Here is an 18,916-nt window from a genome sequence, read left to right on the forward strand (position 1 = left end):
GAAACACAACTCTATTTGTGCATCTTATATTCCACATAACCTTACTTCATGCATTTTTATATTCCTGCCATCTGGCTTAGTATGCTGCTGGGAATAAGCACATCATACATGGTTTGGAATGAATGGATGAACATCCCTTTCGGCCTTTCTTGTATAATCTGTATTCTGTGTGAAGTTTTTCACACTTGCCATTTGTTTATTCCCATCTGTACTTTAATTACTTTCTTAAAGAGCATTTAGAAGTAGAGATGATCATAGTCCTTAGTACAATAGAGACATAATTTGTGTCCTGTGTGTGTATGTGTGTAAGTAAAAATCTGAGAAATCTGAATGAACTTATACCATGGGACCAATTTTCCTTAACCCGCACCATGATAGTATTAACTCTCTTAGTAAATCTTAATTGTTAATGAAGTAGTTGTATGTTTCTTGAAGGTTCAGTACTGTGAGAATTCTAAAAATATTCTTGTTTTTAAACTGACACCTAACATCATTAATTAGTCTGTGAAGGTGTTTTCTCTGCACTTTGTGTGTATATTTTACATATTGACCAGCTATCTCTGGAGAAGGTAAGATGGTCTGAGGAATACCAGTCTTTTGATATGATTTTTTTTTTTTTTTTTTTTTTTTACATCTCAGAAGTGGCATTTTATAGAGTTTTTGGCCACTGAACCTATTTTTAGTTGTCGGTTAACTTACAGATTCATTTGTTCCTGTGCTAATTCCTACTACAATTTTTTAATGACTCTTAAATGCCACATGCTTGCAATAAATGTTGGGAATATGAAGACAGATGAGATGCAATCTGCATCTCTCTGAGTTTAGTGTCTGTGACACACAGTGTGGTGGTTTCTGTGCCAGGCCCCACACCATGGAGTAACTGAGAGGCAAGCAAGGAGCTCTGGGAGGCAAGGGGGCAGGCAAGGGGCTGTCAGAATTGTGGTAAGTCTTCATAGTTGAGTAAGAGTTCATTAGTAATGAGCTGTGGGGAGGGCATTGTAGGCTGAGGGTACTGGATGCAGGCTGATAATATGGCAACAGCTTCCTGGGGTGAGAGTGAAGGATACAGTGTGGATTAGAGATGGAGTAGGAGACCTGGAACCAGAGCCCCTCAGACACTATGTAGAGGAGTGTGAACTTGATATCCCTCAGTCAGTAGCCTTGAAACTTTTTCGTCTTTGACCCATAGTAGACATACCTTCTTACATGATGATTTATTACCAAGCCTGGTCTTACCACTTGCAGGGCCTGGGCATGGGATACAAGAGATACAAGAGATACAAGAGATACAAGATACAAATGGGATACAAGAGAGCTAATTATTTAAGAAGTTATAAATCAAGGCAATAAACTATTACAAAACCCACCTTGGCAAATGCACCTTATAAGAGAAACAGTGAAAATTGTGTGTAAAGCCATTGATACCAAATAACAGAATAGTACTTTTAAAAATATTTATTTATTCATGAGAGACACAGAGAGAGAGAGGCAGAGACACAGGCAGAGGGAGAAGCAGGCTCCCTTCAGGAGCCTGATGTGGGACTCGATCCCAGGACCTGAGGCAAAGGTGGACACTCAACCACTGAGTCACCCAGATGCCCCCAGAATAGTACAAATGTAAAGTTAACTTAGACTTCCACCGAAAGACTATTATTCATCCTAGGGAACTGCAGGGATAATGGCAACTAGGCCAAGTGAGAGGAGAGGAGGAGAAGGCTCCCTCAGCCTTGTCTTCCACTGGCCGTGGGATCTGTCAGAGGACACCTCCTCTGTTTTCTTCTTCATGGGGTTGGGAAAAGGGAGAGCTCTTCTCTTTGTCCTGTCGTTGCCCCTTTTGTATTCCCACCAGCAGGCACCTGAGTGCCAAGGCCATCTAGACCGTGCCAACCTGGTCTAAGGGGCAATCTCTGGCCCCTAGGTGCTCCAGCTCCCCACTGTCTTGGAAGGGTTTGAATTAAGATTTCTCTGAACAGAAATGTGGAAGGATAGGGAGGGCACCTTTCCATGTCCTCTTTGTTCCCCCTTCTTCTGCCCTCAGGTCCAATTTCCCCCCTTCAAGCAATAGCTTTTGGCCACCCCTTGGGCTGGAGGTACACACACGCTAGTAGCACAACCCAACTTAAAGAAAGGACCTACCTAGGCTGTGGAAGCCAGCACAGGGCCGTTTGGGTAGAGAATGCCACACACACACACACACACACACGCACACACACGTGCGCGCCGCACAGGTACATACATACACCCAAGTTATACAGAATTGCGCATGTTCTCATTATGTGAAGTGCGTTTGTCTTCTTTTCCATTCCTTTTTCTTTTTAAGATTTTACTTATTTATTCATGAGAGACACAGAGAGAGAGAGAGGCAGAGACACAGGCGGAGGGAGAAACAGGCTCCCTGCGGGGAGCCGGATGCGGGACTTGATCCCGGCGGCCTGTGATCACGCCCTGAGCCAAAGGCAGATGCTCAACCACTGAGCCACCCAGGCCTCCCATCTATCCTATTTCAGTTTTTAAAAAATACTAGTTGTAATCCACTAAATTAATTTTATAACCCACTAATTGGGTCCATTTGTGACCCAAGTTTGGAAAGCAGTGCTGTAGGTTTTGGTAATGTGATCAGATTAGTGTTTTGCAAACTTCTGGCAGCTGATGGGATAAAAGATTGGAAGGGAGGGTGTGATACCAGTTATGAGATCCTGAGCCAAAGGTAGTAGGCCCAGCGATGGTAAGAGTGAGAACAGAGAGAAGGAGAAGGTAGCAGAATCAGCAGGTCTTGGTGACTAACCTGACAATCAGGGGTGCAGGAGAACACTGGAACAATGTCATGATATCCGATTTCAATGTCATATTGCAGGGAGTTACATTTGAGGGAAAAGACTTTGAACTCAGCTTAATACATATATGGTTGGAGGTCCCAGTACAACAGTCAGGGTGTATGGCCTGTTAGTTGAGGTAAAGTAGGAACTGTAACAGGGCTTTTGGGTGTAGCAATAGGAAGCTAGTGATCAGCTTTAGCAAGGACACATCCATCGTAGGGGCTCAGGGGGTGAATGTATTGGAAGATCAAGGGGAGAAGACATGCAGTAGAGGGTGTAGCTTATCCTTCCGCGGGAAGAAAGTGGGATGCCAGGAGTAGGGCTGCGACCCGAAGAAGGGCACTGCCCTGGTGCCTGAGCACTTCCAGGCCAGGAGAGGACGGACAGGGAACCTGGGCATTGAGGACACAGCAGAGAGGAGTCAGCCCTCCCGCCCGGGGCCAGGCGAGAGAATGCATCTGAGCTCAGAGGTGGACAGACCCATAGCAGGAAGGTGGGCTCTTCCTTCTCATGCCAGCGGGAAGGATGTGTGCGGGGCCGGGGTCACCCGCAAGGGACAGTGGCGTCCAAGCGCCGGCAGGTGTGCAGCTGTGACCCCCGCGGAGGCCAGGCCAGCCCGCCGGCAGGAGGTCGGCAGGGGATACTCGAGCTCAGGGATGCTGGAAACAGAGAAGAGGCATGCGGCAGGGCCTTCCAGAACAGCAGGGAGGACAAAAAGCAAAAGTGGTCTGCACCTGAAGGAGGAGTCAGGGTGTCTAAGGATTGAGAGAAGACCGTGGATAGCCAGGGCTTGGGAAGAGTGTGCACCTGTCTCACAGCGCTGGTGTCGATAACCCTGGTGGTCACAATACCCTTTTTTTTTTTTTGGTTCTTTTCTTTTTGTTTTATTGACTTAGGTTAAGTATCAGGTGAAACTTTGAGAATACTTGAGAAAATGGGTTTTTAGGACAAAGGAAGCTGCTTCTTGCTTCTCCTTTTCCTCCTCTCTCCCCTTTGATGACTTCTCTTGAAACTAATTTAGGTAAAGAAAGCCACTGCTTCCAAAAGTGCTTTGGCACCCTGGCATAATTTCAAAGAAATCTCCTTTCCCACTTAGTTAACTACATTTCCCCAGGAAAAAAAACAAAATTCTTCTCTGTCAATGTAACATCCCTTAACAGGACTCCTGCTGGTGGGTTCTTGTATCTTGCTGTGGCAGCTGTGAACGTATATACTATTGATTGTTAATGTGTGATATAAATCCGACTGGAGCATGCCCACTAATTGGTTTGAGAGCTAGATATAGACAATGCTGTCTTATAGTAGCCTGTGTAGATAGGCCTAGTCATAGGGTTAATTCTGCTTGACAGCACATCAGCAGCATCTTGAGAGTAATTACCCAACAGAAGTTTTCCCACAGCCGAACTGAGAGCTTCAAAGGCTTCTGAATTTACAACCAGTATTAACCTATATCTGAAACATAATGTTCCCACAAGGGCTCAGGTTTTTTTTTCCCCTCCTTTTTATTAAATGTATGGGGTTACTAGGTTCATTTACTCAGTGAAGAACTTAGTGAAAAATTACTTGGTGTTGAATAATTGAAAATCTTTAATAATAAGTAAAGAGGATAAATTTAAATTTGAGTTTTTTATGGCTTTATTATATTACAGAAACAAGTTAATCTGCCTTTTTTTTTTTTTTTTGGTTCACAATTTATCCTCCTCCTCTCAAAACAAGTTAAAAAGTTAATATCGTTTTCATACTGTGCTATCTCTACAGATAATGTGCACATTCAGGGGACCTAGGATAATGCACACATCGAAAATAGTTAAAACAGATATGTATGTACATTTTAAAAAGCGATTTTCCCTGTTGACCAATGTACTGAAATCTATAACCATTGCATCCCCTCCCACAAAGCAACAGTTGCTTTTTAATAAGCGATTTTTATATCGTAAAAAATTTCTTTCTCTTTGCAGGTCAGAAAGCAAGTTTGACTCCGGTTCAGGTATGTTTACATTAGTAATGTTATTCTGAGTATATTTTATTTACATTATTCTCTGAGGAGTAACTCATCAGATCAAGAACCTTTTTGATTTTAAACAGACGAGGCAGCCTCTTTTCAAAACATGAACCCTACCTCAAAGCAGGGCTATTGGCTGCTTGGAATCATAACTTGAGATGTTCACTTTGGGATTCTTGATAGTTCTACAATAAGCCTTAAATGATCTATATCTGCAGAGTTTCATTTTAAAAGCAGAAGTGAAAGTTGTACATACTTACTGCTCAAAATAGAATATTATTCTCTCAGTAGACAAAGCATCTTGAGTAATTTTGAAGATTATGTGCAGGTGACTTGTCATCAGATACATTTAATCCAGCAAACTATTATATACATGCTGCTGAAGTGAGCACTAATCTAGAAATATGAAAACTATACAGAGATTTAGCCAATGGAAATAGAAGTTGTTAGTTTTTTAAAAATTTGTTTTGTTGGAGGGGGTGATGGAAAACTAAAAGCACCTTAAGCCATTATTTTTGTGTCTATCAAGAGAAAATTTACATTTTCAGAAACAGTGGCATATCAATCTCATTAGATGTCTTCTTTTCACTAAGCATGAATGTAGCTATATAATCCTTAGGTTTGACTGTGTCTTTATGTCATTTGCTGAGATTTATGGGCTCCAGAGTGTCTAATGGTGTTTATAATTAAAGCGCAAAAATGGTCTCATATTCGTACAAAGGAATTATGCCCTTTGGTGAACTGTTAATAGATAAATAAACATGGATTTTTCAATTCTAGGAGAAAATAATTTGCAAAGAATCATACAATTTATTGAATTTAAAAGTAACACTCTTACTCTGGTTTGAGTTCCATTATGTTTTAACTTAAAAAAAGTTTTCGTTTATTATGTTTACAAAGGAACTAAGGACTATATATTCTTTTTGATCATGGTGTTAAGGAGCTAATGTGCTTTTCTTCTTTAAAAGCTTTCTTTTATTGTATGCCTTTATGAGTGCCTCCAACTGGTGAGACTCTTTAAGTATGAAGTCTATACATTTGAGTTAACAATTTTACCTGATTTGAGAGCCATGATTTCAGAAATCTTTCCATTCTGTGTGTTCTTGGGCTTCTGAATCACATCTGACAGTGAGAACATAAGATAAACATTTCTGGTTTTCAAGATTGGCTAAATGGAGACTAAAGACATGGTGGCATTATATCAATGATTTGACTTTTTTTGATTCATAGGAGGTGATCCAAAATAAGGTGAAAAGTCTTTGTCATTTTTTTAGATATTAAAATCTTTATGTATAATAAAAAATAAATGAAGAAAATTGATGGAGAATGATTTTTTACATAAAAGTTGGATGTCTTTTTATATCATTGCTAGTAAGTCACCAGATATTTATTAAGAGCCTATTTTGCCATGATTTGATTTAATTCCCTAAAGGTCAGAAACTGGTTTTAGGATATAGGAACATAGCTCTTAAAAATGGAAAAGCCCACCAGGTTCATTTTGAAGGTGAAACCTGGAAATAGTGTACAAAATTGAAATATTAGGCAGCTATTGTCAAAGTCAGAAAATTTATGTTGAATTTTCAAATCCAAATTAAAGTATGCTGCTATATTCCTGTAGTGATAGTTATAGCATCTGTACAGGCACACATCTTTCTTGTGACCAAAGATTGTGTTCATGATTTTTATTTTTTCCAAGTCCTAATTTTTAAAAAAATGTTTATCATGGACAACATCTGTATGTCTTTGAAAACTACAAAGTTCTGTACTCTGAAAAATCTTAAAGGGAATACTGATTAAAAGTTTATTTATTCTTTTAATTTTGAATTTAAATATGTTGTGGAAAGAATTCAGATGGTCAAATTAAGAAACAGGTAATTATGTTTTCTTATAAGCTCTTTTAGCTTAGTATCGAATGAGGGAATCATGACAAAGGAAGCTAGAACTGTGTTCTTTGGCATGCTATATCATGCAAATTTTGGTTAGAAATAAGATGGTATATTGGAACAATTAAATGTATGACTTTAATAGGTTCAGATTCTCTATTGTTCATCAAATACAGAAAGTAAACTAGCTCTGCTTAATGTTGTATACAGCTGTAACAGTGTTCCTGACAAAGTAAGATTTTTAAATGAAGGAAGATGCCAATCTTACTAAGAAAAAAAACACTTAAAAATAAATAGTATGGTCAATGACTAGCCATAGAGGAAAATATTTCAAAGTAAAATTTTACATATATATATATATATATATATATATATATATATATATATATATGTATCTCCCCTCCCAAGGAAGGAGCTCAGCTTATGCAGAGCTTACTGCACATTTGCAATTTGTGTAAATGAGTTTCTTACTGTGGAGTGAGATTCATGAGGAGGGAAGGAAAGTTTTCATTGTCAGCACACGGTGAAAAATGTCAGTTGTTGAATACATATCCAAACGATCAACCTAGAGAGTGATTTAAATTTTTTTAAATCAAAATTGTATCAATTTTTTTCCTACAAAAGCAAATCCACAGATTGTTTTTTTTAAGTTTCAAAAATTTTATAATGAAATATTTCAACTACATATAAAAATAGAGTGTGATATAATGAACATCCATATATCCATCATCTAGATTTTACTATTATTAATAATTTGCCATATTCATTTCACTTTTCTTTTTTTGCTTGAAATATTTTAAACTAAAATACAAACATTTCATGTCATTTTTAAAGCCTGAAGATCATAGATTGCCTTGACTTAGTGAAAGAGATCAACTATTTTTTTTTTGAGGTTTTTGTCTCAGAAATATGACTCACAGATTTTTATGGAAAGGATCGTGACATTACCATGTCTACATTCAGCTAAAGAGACATCAAAAGTTCTATTTGTGGTGAAGGTTAGGAAAACCTTCAAGCAGACAGTAGCAGCATTGAGTTAATTCTGACCCAAGAACCCCAGGAATGTTCTGTCCTCAAGATTAATTCGATTAACACTCTAGCTATATGTCCTCTGTGTTGTGAGGTACATACTGATTAAACTCTTTTCTGTTGGTTTATAACTCAATCACCTCAAGTTTTTGGCTTTGCTGATTGAGAGCAATCAACCTACCTTCTTTCCAAAGGAGTTTAATACTGTTTCCCAGTTGATGTAATAATCTTGCTTGCCTGCAATCGTGTGTAGTTGGTGATTTTACTAATAGAGTTAAACAGACTTCCTTTTATGTTCAGAAGTAGCAAGAAGCTCTGCTCTTCTCCCCACCTCCCAAGAAGGGAAGTTAGTTGATGCTAGAGGAAGCAGAGCACTGAGTTTAATGTAGTGATTAAACATGAAAGCTATATATCAAATCTCAGGAGAAACATGCTTTTGAAAGAGGCAGGGAACTGTGGAGCATATTGCATGATAGGCTATGTAAACAGAGCCCTGGAGGTCAGTGTGTGGATGCAAACCAATTAAATAAAGAAATTACTGGCTTTGCTTTCTATCATCTGGATGGGGAGGATCACAAGTTAACATGCACAGGGTTGAAGTGTAAACTTTGCTTGAATAAGTTATAGGCACCTCTGGAAACGTCATTAACTCTTTCAATTCACTACCAAGTGTTTTTGTTGTTGCTTTTAAGATTTAACCAAAAGAAGTTAAAAACAAAAACAACATACATGCTCTCTTCGCCCTTCTGTACACATCCATTAGCAAAGGTGCTAGTGATGAGTAGAATGGAAGAGAAAGCAAAGGACGAACTGCTGAGAAGAGCAGAGTTGACTGTGCAGTCAGATTTCAAGAACGTGCACATGTCTTTTGAAAACAACCCATTTGGAAAAGCAGAGCTCTTGCAGAATAACTGAAAAAATATGTTTTCTTCTTCTCCTCAATTCTGGGTATAAGGCAAAGATGTAGTTGGAATTTACCAGTCACTACAAAACATCAGGATACTGTTATTTCTGTTCTATTAAAGCAGAATAGTTCTTCTGACCAAGAAGAACCCTAAGCCTATAAATTAATAACTATATGTTAAGGACTGCCTGGAGTTTAATTCTGTGTTCTTAACCTTCTCAGGCAACGTTTGGATGAGAAAATAAAATCTCAAGTTAAAATGGTATAGTTTCATGGTCCATAAACATTCAAAACAAAGATTTTTTTTTCTTTCTTCTGTAGAGTCATGTTGGCTGAGAAAGTGAAAAAGCTTATGTTTAGTGCTTGTTGATTCTGGGCTGCTCGGAATAGCTTTACTAAGGAAATGGGCTCATAGAACACAGCAACTCAAAGGTATAAGATTTCATGAAAGCAAATTATGGAGGATTAAGAAACCTAATGAGCATGGTTTAGTGTGGAGAGTAGAGGAGGGAGCTCACTATTAAATAAAACCCAAGAGTGTACAAGGTTAGGAGATCCTAAAAGACACGATAATAAAAGGCACAACAGAATATAATTATCTTGAAGAAGAAAAAAAACAAAAAACCAGAGGAACAAAAAGCAGCTAGTGTCGCTTTTAAGATCTGTATAAAAAGGACTCTACACTAGGGTAAGGAAATCAAAGAATATAATCAGTTCAAGCTTGAGGCAAAAACATAAGGGCAGTGCAAAATACAGTGGACTGTTAATGGTGGTCACTAAGTTGAAGGGAAATGAGGAATTTGAATATAGTAGAACTAGAGTTTTGAAAGCTTGTGAGCAAATGAGACAGGCTGCCTCGCATAGTAAGTCTTTCTCAAGAAATGTTAATAAAGGAAACATTTCCAGAATCTTACCAATGTGGAGATTATGTTGACAATAACTTTTCAGCTGCTTCAAATCGATTTTGTCATTTTTAATTTCTTATTTTTGGAGGGCTCGTAATAGCAAAGAGCAAGGAAATACAATATAAATCTCCAGAAGAGTATTAGAATCTGTCTTTGGGCATCATTCATTAATAGAAATAAAAAGAATATTGTTTATTCATCTGTGTATCCATGGAACCTGTTTACCAGGCATACTGCACGCCATACCTAGATGCTGAGGTTATAGCTGTGAACAGGGTGGATGCAATTCATTCTCTCCTAGAATCTCACAGCCAGTTGGGCCATTACAGATTCACATGGAGAAGGGCGGAGAAGGGCTAATAAGGTTAAATTTAGACCCAGATGGTGAATTGAAGAACTCTCGACGTTCAAACATAAGCTAATATATTTTAGGTTTTGACAAATTTAACTTTCTTTAACTTTATTCGAACCATGTCACTCTGGTTTCCACTTTGACTTTTAAGAGACGAGCCTAAATAATGCTACTGGTTAGTGTGTAGTTTTTCTATAGCTTTTAATAAGGAGCGACATTTCACATTTGATTATCATTAAAAGGGATTAACTTACAAGAGAACAATGACAGACGTTAGCGCATATTCTTCACTTTTATTTAATTTTTAATTTATTCTTTTACTGGATCCTAATCAAGTTTGGCCTGAAAAATCCGGCGACCTTCTTTATACCAATCTTTCTGAATTGTGTAGAAGCAAGTAGAGGGTACAGAGCCTTTCATCTCCTTTTATAAACTAAACACCAGGAAGCAGCAAGGCACAGCAGCTTAGTGCAGAGGTTTGGGATCAGATAGATCGAAATGAAGACTCTCCTTATTTCTGGTAATTTTCAGTCAGTTTTCTTGGATTTCATGTATACCATTACGTTACATACTTGAATTTTGTTTTTCATTTCTTCTTATTTAGAAGTAAGAGCATTTGAAGCTACAGATTTCCTTCAAAACACTTTAGGTTTTTTTTATGTTGTATTTTAAATAGTTGCAGTTTTGGCTTTCTTTTGGACACAGTGATTACTTGGGAAAGTGTTTTACGTTTCCATATGTTCTACTTTCTACTTTTGTTCATCATTTTCAATTTCGTTGCTTGGTGGTCAAAAAAAAATGTAGCCTTCCTCTCTTTTAGTAAGTCTATTATCCAGTACTTATTAAAGTTGTATTTTTTGGCCTAAGTTGTATTTGATTTTTGTGACTCTTCTGTGGGTGATTAAAAGACTATTCTCTGATGTAAGGGGTTTGGTACATATTTACTAGATCAGTCTAAGTTTTGATCTATGTCATTAATTATTTGGTTTCCATTTTATCTGACAAGGACTTTGAGAGGAGAGACACTCTGTCATTTGTCTGTTTTTACCTGAATTCCACCTCTTGAGCTATCACCATACCTGTGTTGTCAGCTTCTGGTACTCTGTGTTTTCCGGCGCTAGCCATCTTGGCTTGGCTCATGCATCACACTTGTCTTCCCATAGAGGACATTATCCCAAAGCAGTGCCTAAGGAACGAAGGCTCCTCTAAATAGGAAACTTTCATTATCCCAAATTTGTACGTGAAGCAGGAAGTTGTTTTACCACCTGTAAACACCGGTGCTCCCCACTTCCTTTTTGCCCTCAACACCATCCCATAGCTTTGTAAAGAAAGAAGTTCTGAGACATCATCTTTTAAGGTTCAGCTCAAGCATTGCCCCCTCAATTAAATCTAGCCATCCTTAACACTTCCCCAGTAGTTAATCATTCCTTTCTCTGTGTAAACACTGGATCTTGTGCTTGGATTTATTATAGCATTTATGATCTGCTATAATTACTTGTGTGAGCCTTTTCTTTCTCTCCAAGCCTAAGGTTTTTGAAGACAGGAACTTTGGTATCTGGTATGAAAGAACTAGTCAATAAACAAAAATTCCATGAGTTTGGGAATCTTTCTGTATCTGTTCTTCCAATTGTGACAGGAATGCTTAACTAACTACCAAAGATTTACTCTCCCCTTTCATAGTGTCAAGTTGTTGTTAGGAAGTGGCTGCTTAGCCAGAGATGACAATTTCCCACCCTTCTCCATGCGCTTGGGGACATATGACTAATTCTTCCAGTGGAATATGTGCCATTTCTGGGTTAAAGGGATTAAGTATCCAGTATACTCCACCTCTCTCTTCTGAAATTATGTCAGAGGTACATGCTGAACATGATGGCATCACAGTATGGAGGGCGTCTGGATTCCTGAGTCATACTTGGAAGAGATCCACTCAGGAGAACCTTCACTCCAGAAAATGACAAAATTAATGGCTGGAGATGATAATATCTAACCCAAAGATAATCCTTTAAATGAAGGATCATAGAAATACAATATATTGTGTTCTGTATAATCACCAAGCTTATCAGTTATCAGTTGACACAATGGTATCTTATAGCAGGACACCTTAAAAAGCAATGACTTAAAACAGCAATAATGTATTCGTGCTCACATGTCTATGGATTGGTTGGGAGTTGGCTGACATAGGTTGGTCACAGGCTGGGTCCAGGTCTGATCCATGGATCTTGTCACTGATGATAAAAGAGGGCAAACCTCACTATGCAAGCACATTTCTTTTTCTTTTTTAAAAGATTTATTTATTTATTCATTCAGAGAGAGCGAAGAGAGAGGCAGAAACACAAGCAGAGGGAGAAGCAGGCTCCCTGCAGGAAGCCCGATGTGGGACTTGATCCCGGGTCTCCAGGATCACACCCCGGGCTGCAGGTGGCGCTAAACCACTGTGCCACAGGGGCTACCCTGCAAGCACATTTCAAGCCTCTGTTTGCATCAGGTCTGCTAGCATCCCATTGGCCAAGCAAGTCACATGCCCAAGTTGAAAGCAAAGGAAGGCGAAAGAACTCTGCCCTTCCTACTCACTGATTATGCAGGTATTCTCTCTTCCCTCTAGTGAAAAGAACTGCTGAGTCACATGGTAAAGGATGTAGAGATAGGAATGGGAGAAGAATAGAGCCAATGATGGAATCTACTATATAAGAACACCATGTACTTAGGGACGCCTGGGTGGCTCACTCATTGATTGTCTGCCTTCGGCTTAGGTCGTGAGCCCTGGGTCCTGGAATCGAGTTCCACATTGGGCTCCTTGCAGGGAGCCTGCTTCTCCCTCTGCCTGTGTTTTGCCTCTTTCTCTCTGTGTCTCTTATAAATAAATAAATGAAATTAAAAAAAAAACCATCATGTACTTAGACCAGTTATTTGGTAAAAGCATTTATAGAATTAGAAACATTATATTTCTAAAGAGGATCCAATCCCTTCTTTAGAATCACATTATTTAGTAACTTAACTTCAGATGTAATATTAATGGATATATTAAGATGAAAATATTTGTATAATGCTTTACCATTTAAATGGTACTTTAATACATCTTACCACATTTGAGAGTCAAAAATCTCAGCAAGATACACAAGAATATCTTTTAACAGGGAAGGAGTTGAGATACAGAAAGGTTAAGTGATTTATTTAAGGCCACATAACCAGTGAATGGCCAATCTGGGATTGGACTTCAGATCTCCAACTTCCAGGAGCTGTGTCCCTTTTATTAGATCATGAGATAGTTATTTTAATGAGTGACTTTTGTTTTTTCTATTATTAGCTTTTAATTTTTCTATAATTCTTGTATTTAACAACTATTATATACTATAAATTATAAAATTCATTTTTTCTCAAATTAAACAATACGATTATAAACATATAAAGTATAGTACAGATTTCTATATGATTTCAATCTGTCTCTCAGTAGGCTATTGAAATACTGCTGGCAGTTTCCCAAGACGCCTCAAAAGATAGCATTAGTTGCCTCCGTGACTTTTCTGTGTTCTCATATCTGGTCTTAAACTTCCAAGCTGTGAAACTTAGATATTTTAGTATCTTTCAGGGATGGACTCATATTGACAAACCCAGAAGACTAATGGGTTAAGCTAGAATGCCAATGTATTTGTTTATGATGAGAACTAAAATTTTCGTATGGCTCAGAATACTTACATCTGCATGATCAGTGTCTTCCTTCTCCTAAAGATTAAAGCTCTGTGACTCACAAAATCACAATAAGAACTCACTTTATCAATTATCCAAAATAAATAATTTATATCGGGACTGAAATTTCCTTACTGTAGCATGTTAGTACCCTAAAGACAGACTTACGTGGGGAGTCAGATCGTAATCAGAAAGTTGCTCTCTTGAGCACAAAATAAAAAAGGGAAATAGACAAATTGAATATTTAGCTTTATGTGTTTAAGTTAACATGGATTATATATCTCAAAATAGGGATGGTCCTTGCCAGTGAGACTTTATATAACTTAACATCCATTGGCTTCACCTTCATCCATCCATCTACCTAACCATCCTCATGAAAGGATTGCCTAAGACTGTGTTTCCAAGTGGTTGGAGCAGGAGACCATGTGCAGAAACTTGAGAACTTAATATTTACAGTTTAATGATTCTTAGGTATTGAAGCACATATTAAAATTTTAATGGTTTAGCATACCACTTCAGCATACTACAATTAAGATATAGAAGAAGATCAATATAGAGATCTGGATATAAAACATTTCCATTACTTAAAACGTTCCCTCCTGTTTCCCTGCAGTCCATCCCCACTTCTCAGAGGCAACCATTATTCTGACTCTAATCACCATTTTTTTAATTGACTCTAATCACCATTGATTCGATTAGTCTGTTCTTGGGCTTCATATAAAATAATATCATACAGTACTTATTCTCTTATGTGTGCTATCTTTTGCTCTGTATAATGTTTTTTGAGATTTAATCATGTTATTTGTAAATGTGAGGAGTTATTGCTGGGTAGTATTAAGTTGGGATGCATATTTTGGATATTTTGGTCCAAATTAGGCTACCATTCATGCAGTTGGGTTTACTGAGATATCTCTGCTTCTGAATTTCTCAGGCCCAGAATACTGTTGTTAGTGGTCAGAGCCAGTGGGTAGACATTTTTACTTTGACTCCACATGATCATCAGTCAGTGAAATTGGATGTATATGTAGAACACTTACTCTATTTAAGACTTGGTGGAGGATATATGAGTATGACACAGTTCCTCCCTCATGCATCTTGTAATGTAATTGTAGAGATGTGATACATACACGCATACACACCTGAAGATATCTATATATGCAGTTTCCAGTAATGGAATCCTTGTGGGATTTAGAAGCAGAATTACTTTAGATTAATAGAGATTGACTAAGGAGGTTCCCTATTGGATGTAGAACTTAGATCTTCAGAGGTTGAATTTGCATAGATATAAAGAAGGAGATCATTTAAAATAGAGAGTCAGTTAAGGACAGAAGCAAAGGTGCAAAAAGTATTTGAGCAACAGTAAGTAAACCAAGTTGCCAGAACTGGAGGACTTTTCTTGGGAAGTAATGGTATAGTTGGGAGTCTGTTAGAGAGCACATGTTAAAGAATCTGGACTTAACTTTAGATAATAGTATTAGTAACGATTGCTAATGTTGATTTTATGCCTAGTGTGTGACAGGCATTGTATCAAGTATATTTGCTAACTCATTTAATTTTTATGAATCATACATCATTATTCTTGTTTTTTTTTTTTTAAAGATTTTTACGTATTAATTCATGAGAGACACAGAGAGAGAGGCAGAGATGTAGGAAGAGGGAGAAGCAGGCTCTCTGTGGGGAGCCCAATGCGGGACTCGATCTTAGGACTCAATCCCAGGACCCCGGGATCACAACCTGAGCTCAACCACTGAGCCATGCAAACTTCCCTATTATTCTCGTTTTATAAATGAGTAGACAAAGGCATAGAGAGGCTGGCTATTTTGACCAAAGTTATATAGCTAAATGAGCGACAGAACTGGGATTTGATTCTAAGTAGCCTAATTCCAGAGCCCATAGTCTTAACTATTAGGCAATAACACCCCTAGAATATGAGCTTACATGATGAAAAAGTATTTTTGAATTTTTAATGATATACCTTTTTGCTCATACACATGACAATTTTTATTTGTACACATGAAATACTTGCCCATACAGTCACACATGGTTTGTAGAAATTTTCTCCCCCTCCCAAAGTAGATTTAGCAATATGTTGAGATATAGGTTTTGGAGGTGATGTAGAGTTTTGATTTCTAAATGCAGATTATTCCCACAGCATTAAATCACCTGCTGAAGAAGATATTCATGTGGAATTTGTTGTAAAGAAATGATTGACAAAGAATTAAGTCTCTAGGGAATTGATAATCATTTTGGTTTGAACATCATCTTATTTTTTTAATTTTTTTTATTGGAGTTCAATTTGCCAACATTTAGCATAATACCCAGTGCTCATCCCACCAAGCATCACCTTATTTTTAATACAGTTCAAAATTAATATAATTCAATTAATACAGTTCACTGTAGTTTCTATGGGAAGTGGAAGTACTTACCTTATATGGTAGATATCCATCAAGTGGGATGAACTGGTGGTCATTGTTACCTTCTTGCGAGACAGTACATGGGTTATTTGTCCATTCATGTAAATTGACATATCTTGCTCATTCCTGGGCGGAAATAAGATACATTTAACTATATAGGGTAGAAAATTTTGTTTTCTACATTATTATTTAAGGGTTGTGGAGAATAGTGCATAACTAGAACTTAAAAATTGCCTATAGTTCCCAGTATATAATCTTCATATATAAAAAATAAAAAATCTCCCCCAAAAATCTAGATTTAAAATCATGTTAAATTTATTTATGATAATATAGATTTTTTTCCAAATTTTTTTTGTGTAGAACTAGTATGCATTTTTTGTAACCTAATAATTTGATAAACTGGCAAGTATAGTCATGTCAGGCAGATATGAACAAAACATTATGATGTTTCATTAAAATGACATAAAAGTTTATGAATGAACAATGAAAAAGGGAAATTTTAATGTCAAAGTGAATATCGTTTCAGCAATTTGGAAGTTTAATGTAACCATGCTCAATTCCCCAAATGTTTGTTGATCGTGCACTAGGGTAAAGCTTTGCCTTGAGTAAGCTACTTGTAAACTATTTTAGAACAATTTAGTATCTAGTAGAAATAACTCTCAGCGCAGAAATACTATTGTTAGGGTATTCCCATATGACTGGGATTAGCATGAAAGACAGCCACCTCTCTGCTGCTTTATTTTGTAGTTCACAAGGCCAGGGGAAGCTTTTAATTATTTCATGCTTATATGCCTACACATACCTAGGGAAGCATAATCCGAGATCTCAGTGTCAGTTTAATTATGCAGTTGATTTAACTGTTGACTTCACAGCTAGTTAGAGTTCACAATATCTTAGTGTTTGTAAACTTCTTGGTAGTATGGGTGACAATAAATATAAATAAGGATAAATTAGTGTTTTTTTTCCTAAAATAGAACATTAATAAAGTGAACAAAGATGCATTGTTAGTAAGATTATTTTAAGTGTAAAAAGATACAGTTCAGTTTTAAACAACCTTATTACTTAGTAAACATGATTTTAAATTTGAGGGAAATGTTTAAAGGCAATTATATTCTTACGTATGGTTAATTTTTAAAAAAATTTAAATTAAATTTGCCAACGTATAGTATAACAACCAGTGTTCATTCCATCAGGTGCCCTCCTTAGTGCCCGTCACCCAGTTACCCCATCTCACGTCTCTCCTCCCCTTCTGCAACCTGTTTTTTTTCCCAGAGTTAGGAGTCTCTCATGATTTGTCTCTTTCTCTAATTTTTCCCCACTCAGTTTCTCCCCCTGCCCTTATGGTCTCCTTTGGTATTTCTTATATTCCACATATGAGTGAAACCATTTAATGATTGTCCTTCTCTGATTGACTTATTTCACTCAGCATAATACCCTCCAGTTCCACCCATGTCAAAGCAAATGGTAGATATTCATCCTTTCTGATGGCTGAGTAATATTCCATTGTGTATATATGATGTATGGTTAATTTTAATCTATATTTTTGTAACCGGTTTTTAAGAAAAGATCTTTTATGGTTTTTTCAAAATACTCTAATTTGTTTTTTAGAAATCTGAAATGTATCATGTTTTAGCAATCATTTTTTAAAATTTCATTTTAGGAATTTTCCAGTCTAAAAAGTAATTAGATTAATTTTCATCTCTATCTTGTAACCAGTCTTAAGAAAGTAATCTTTTATATTCTTTTAAAATACTTCAAACTTATCCATTAGAAATCTAAAAGATACCATGTCTTTTATAAGATGATTGATAAAAACTTACTTTTCTACTTTCTTATTCTTACTGCTAGTTTTAATAATCTTTCTCTTTTGGCATGATTTTTCAAAAAGGTTTTTTCCCAATTCATATGAATTTTGATAGATATGATGTATTACCACGCAAGTCATGGGTCTATTTAATAGAAGGATGAATGTTTCTCTATCTGTTATCTGCATTTCTAACTGAGAGTCAATAGGTTGATTTTGCATAAGATGATCAGAAACAGGAAAGCTGTGGTTTAGAAAATGTTTAAATCTGTTTCAAATAACTTGGCAGGGCAATCTGGTAAAAATGACATGATTAATGACTGAAGAAGATTAAAATATTTTCACATTCTGTTTTTAATGACCACTATCTTATGTTTCTACTCTAAAATTTATAACTGGTAAAATATTACAGGAAAAATATATAATTTATAAGCCGCTTGAAGTTGTGTTTTACCTTATCAAACTGTGCTTGCTTTTTAGCCAAAACAGCATAAATTAAAAACAAATTTTAACTGAAATGTAGTTTGTGTGCTATTCATTGAAGTGTTAATATTTATTAGGTTCAGCATTAAAAGAGCTAAGATTATTGTTTTCAATTAGGCAGGGTAGTAGTCAGTACGTAATTTTTAAAATTTATCTTTACAACCAGGCAGATCTTCATCATTTGGAAATAGGCCATTTCAGTAAATTTAACTATAAATGTTTTCTATGTGTATAAGTGGTGACAAGTACAACTATTAATGTTGGAGTTTTGCCCATTGGTTCTCGTTGTTCTGTCTTTTTTTATCCAGAGATAATGATGTATATTCAGTGTCTGTCATATTTACCTAGAGGAAGTCTTTTTAATCCCTCATTTTTCTCCTTCACTGAGGTTATGTGTAAATACTACATGAAATGGCAAATGGAAGAAAGTCTGTTTTGTCTAAAGATACCATTCATCTTAAACAAACACAATCTGTCTTTGAAAGCACAGTGATACGAGTTTTGTTTGGTGGGAGAAGGAGGAGGATGGATAAGACCAAAGCAAAAATACGTTGCAAATTATATCAGCTGGTTAAGGCCCTGTAAAAATTGGATAAATTTTTCAGATTTGTGTCTCCTTCAGGGACTCACCCACCCCCTT

At 36.7% G+C, this 18,916-nt stretch overlaps 1 protein-coding gene across 4 annotated transcripts in view; it reads left to right on the plus strand.

Annotated features, from left to right (window-relative positions):
* MSRB3 (methionine sulfoxide reductase B3) overlaps positions 1–18,916 on the plus strand; it is a 176,469-nt gene that overhangs the window by 80,546 nt on the left and 77,007 nt on the right. For all 4 annotated transcript variants that reach the window (XM_049115745.1, XM_025476706.3, XM_035696606.2 and 1 more), the window contains one exon: positions 4,775–4,803. In XM_049115745.1, coding sequence (XP_048971702.1) covers positions 4,775–4,803 — 29 coding nt within the window. The remainder of the gene's footprint in view (positions 1–4,774; positions 4,804–18,916) is intronic.

The sequence above is a fragment of the Canis lupus genome, chromosome 10 (assembly GCF_003254725.2).
Source record: "Canis lupus dingo isolate Sandy chromosome 10, ASM325472v2, whole genome shotgun sequence".
Lineage (NCBI taxonomy): Eukaryota > Metazoa > Chordata > Mammalia > Carnivora > Canidae > Canis > Canis lupus.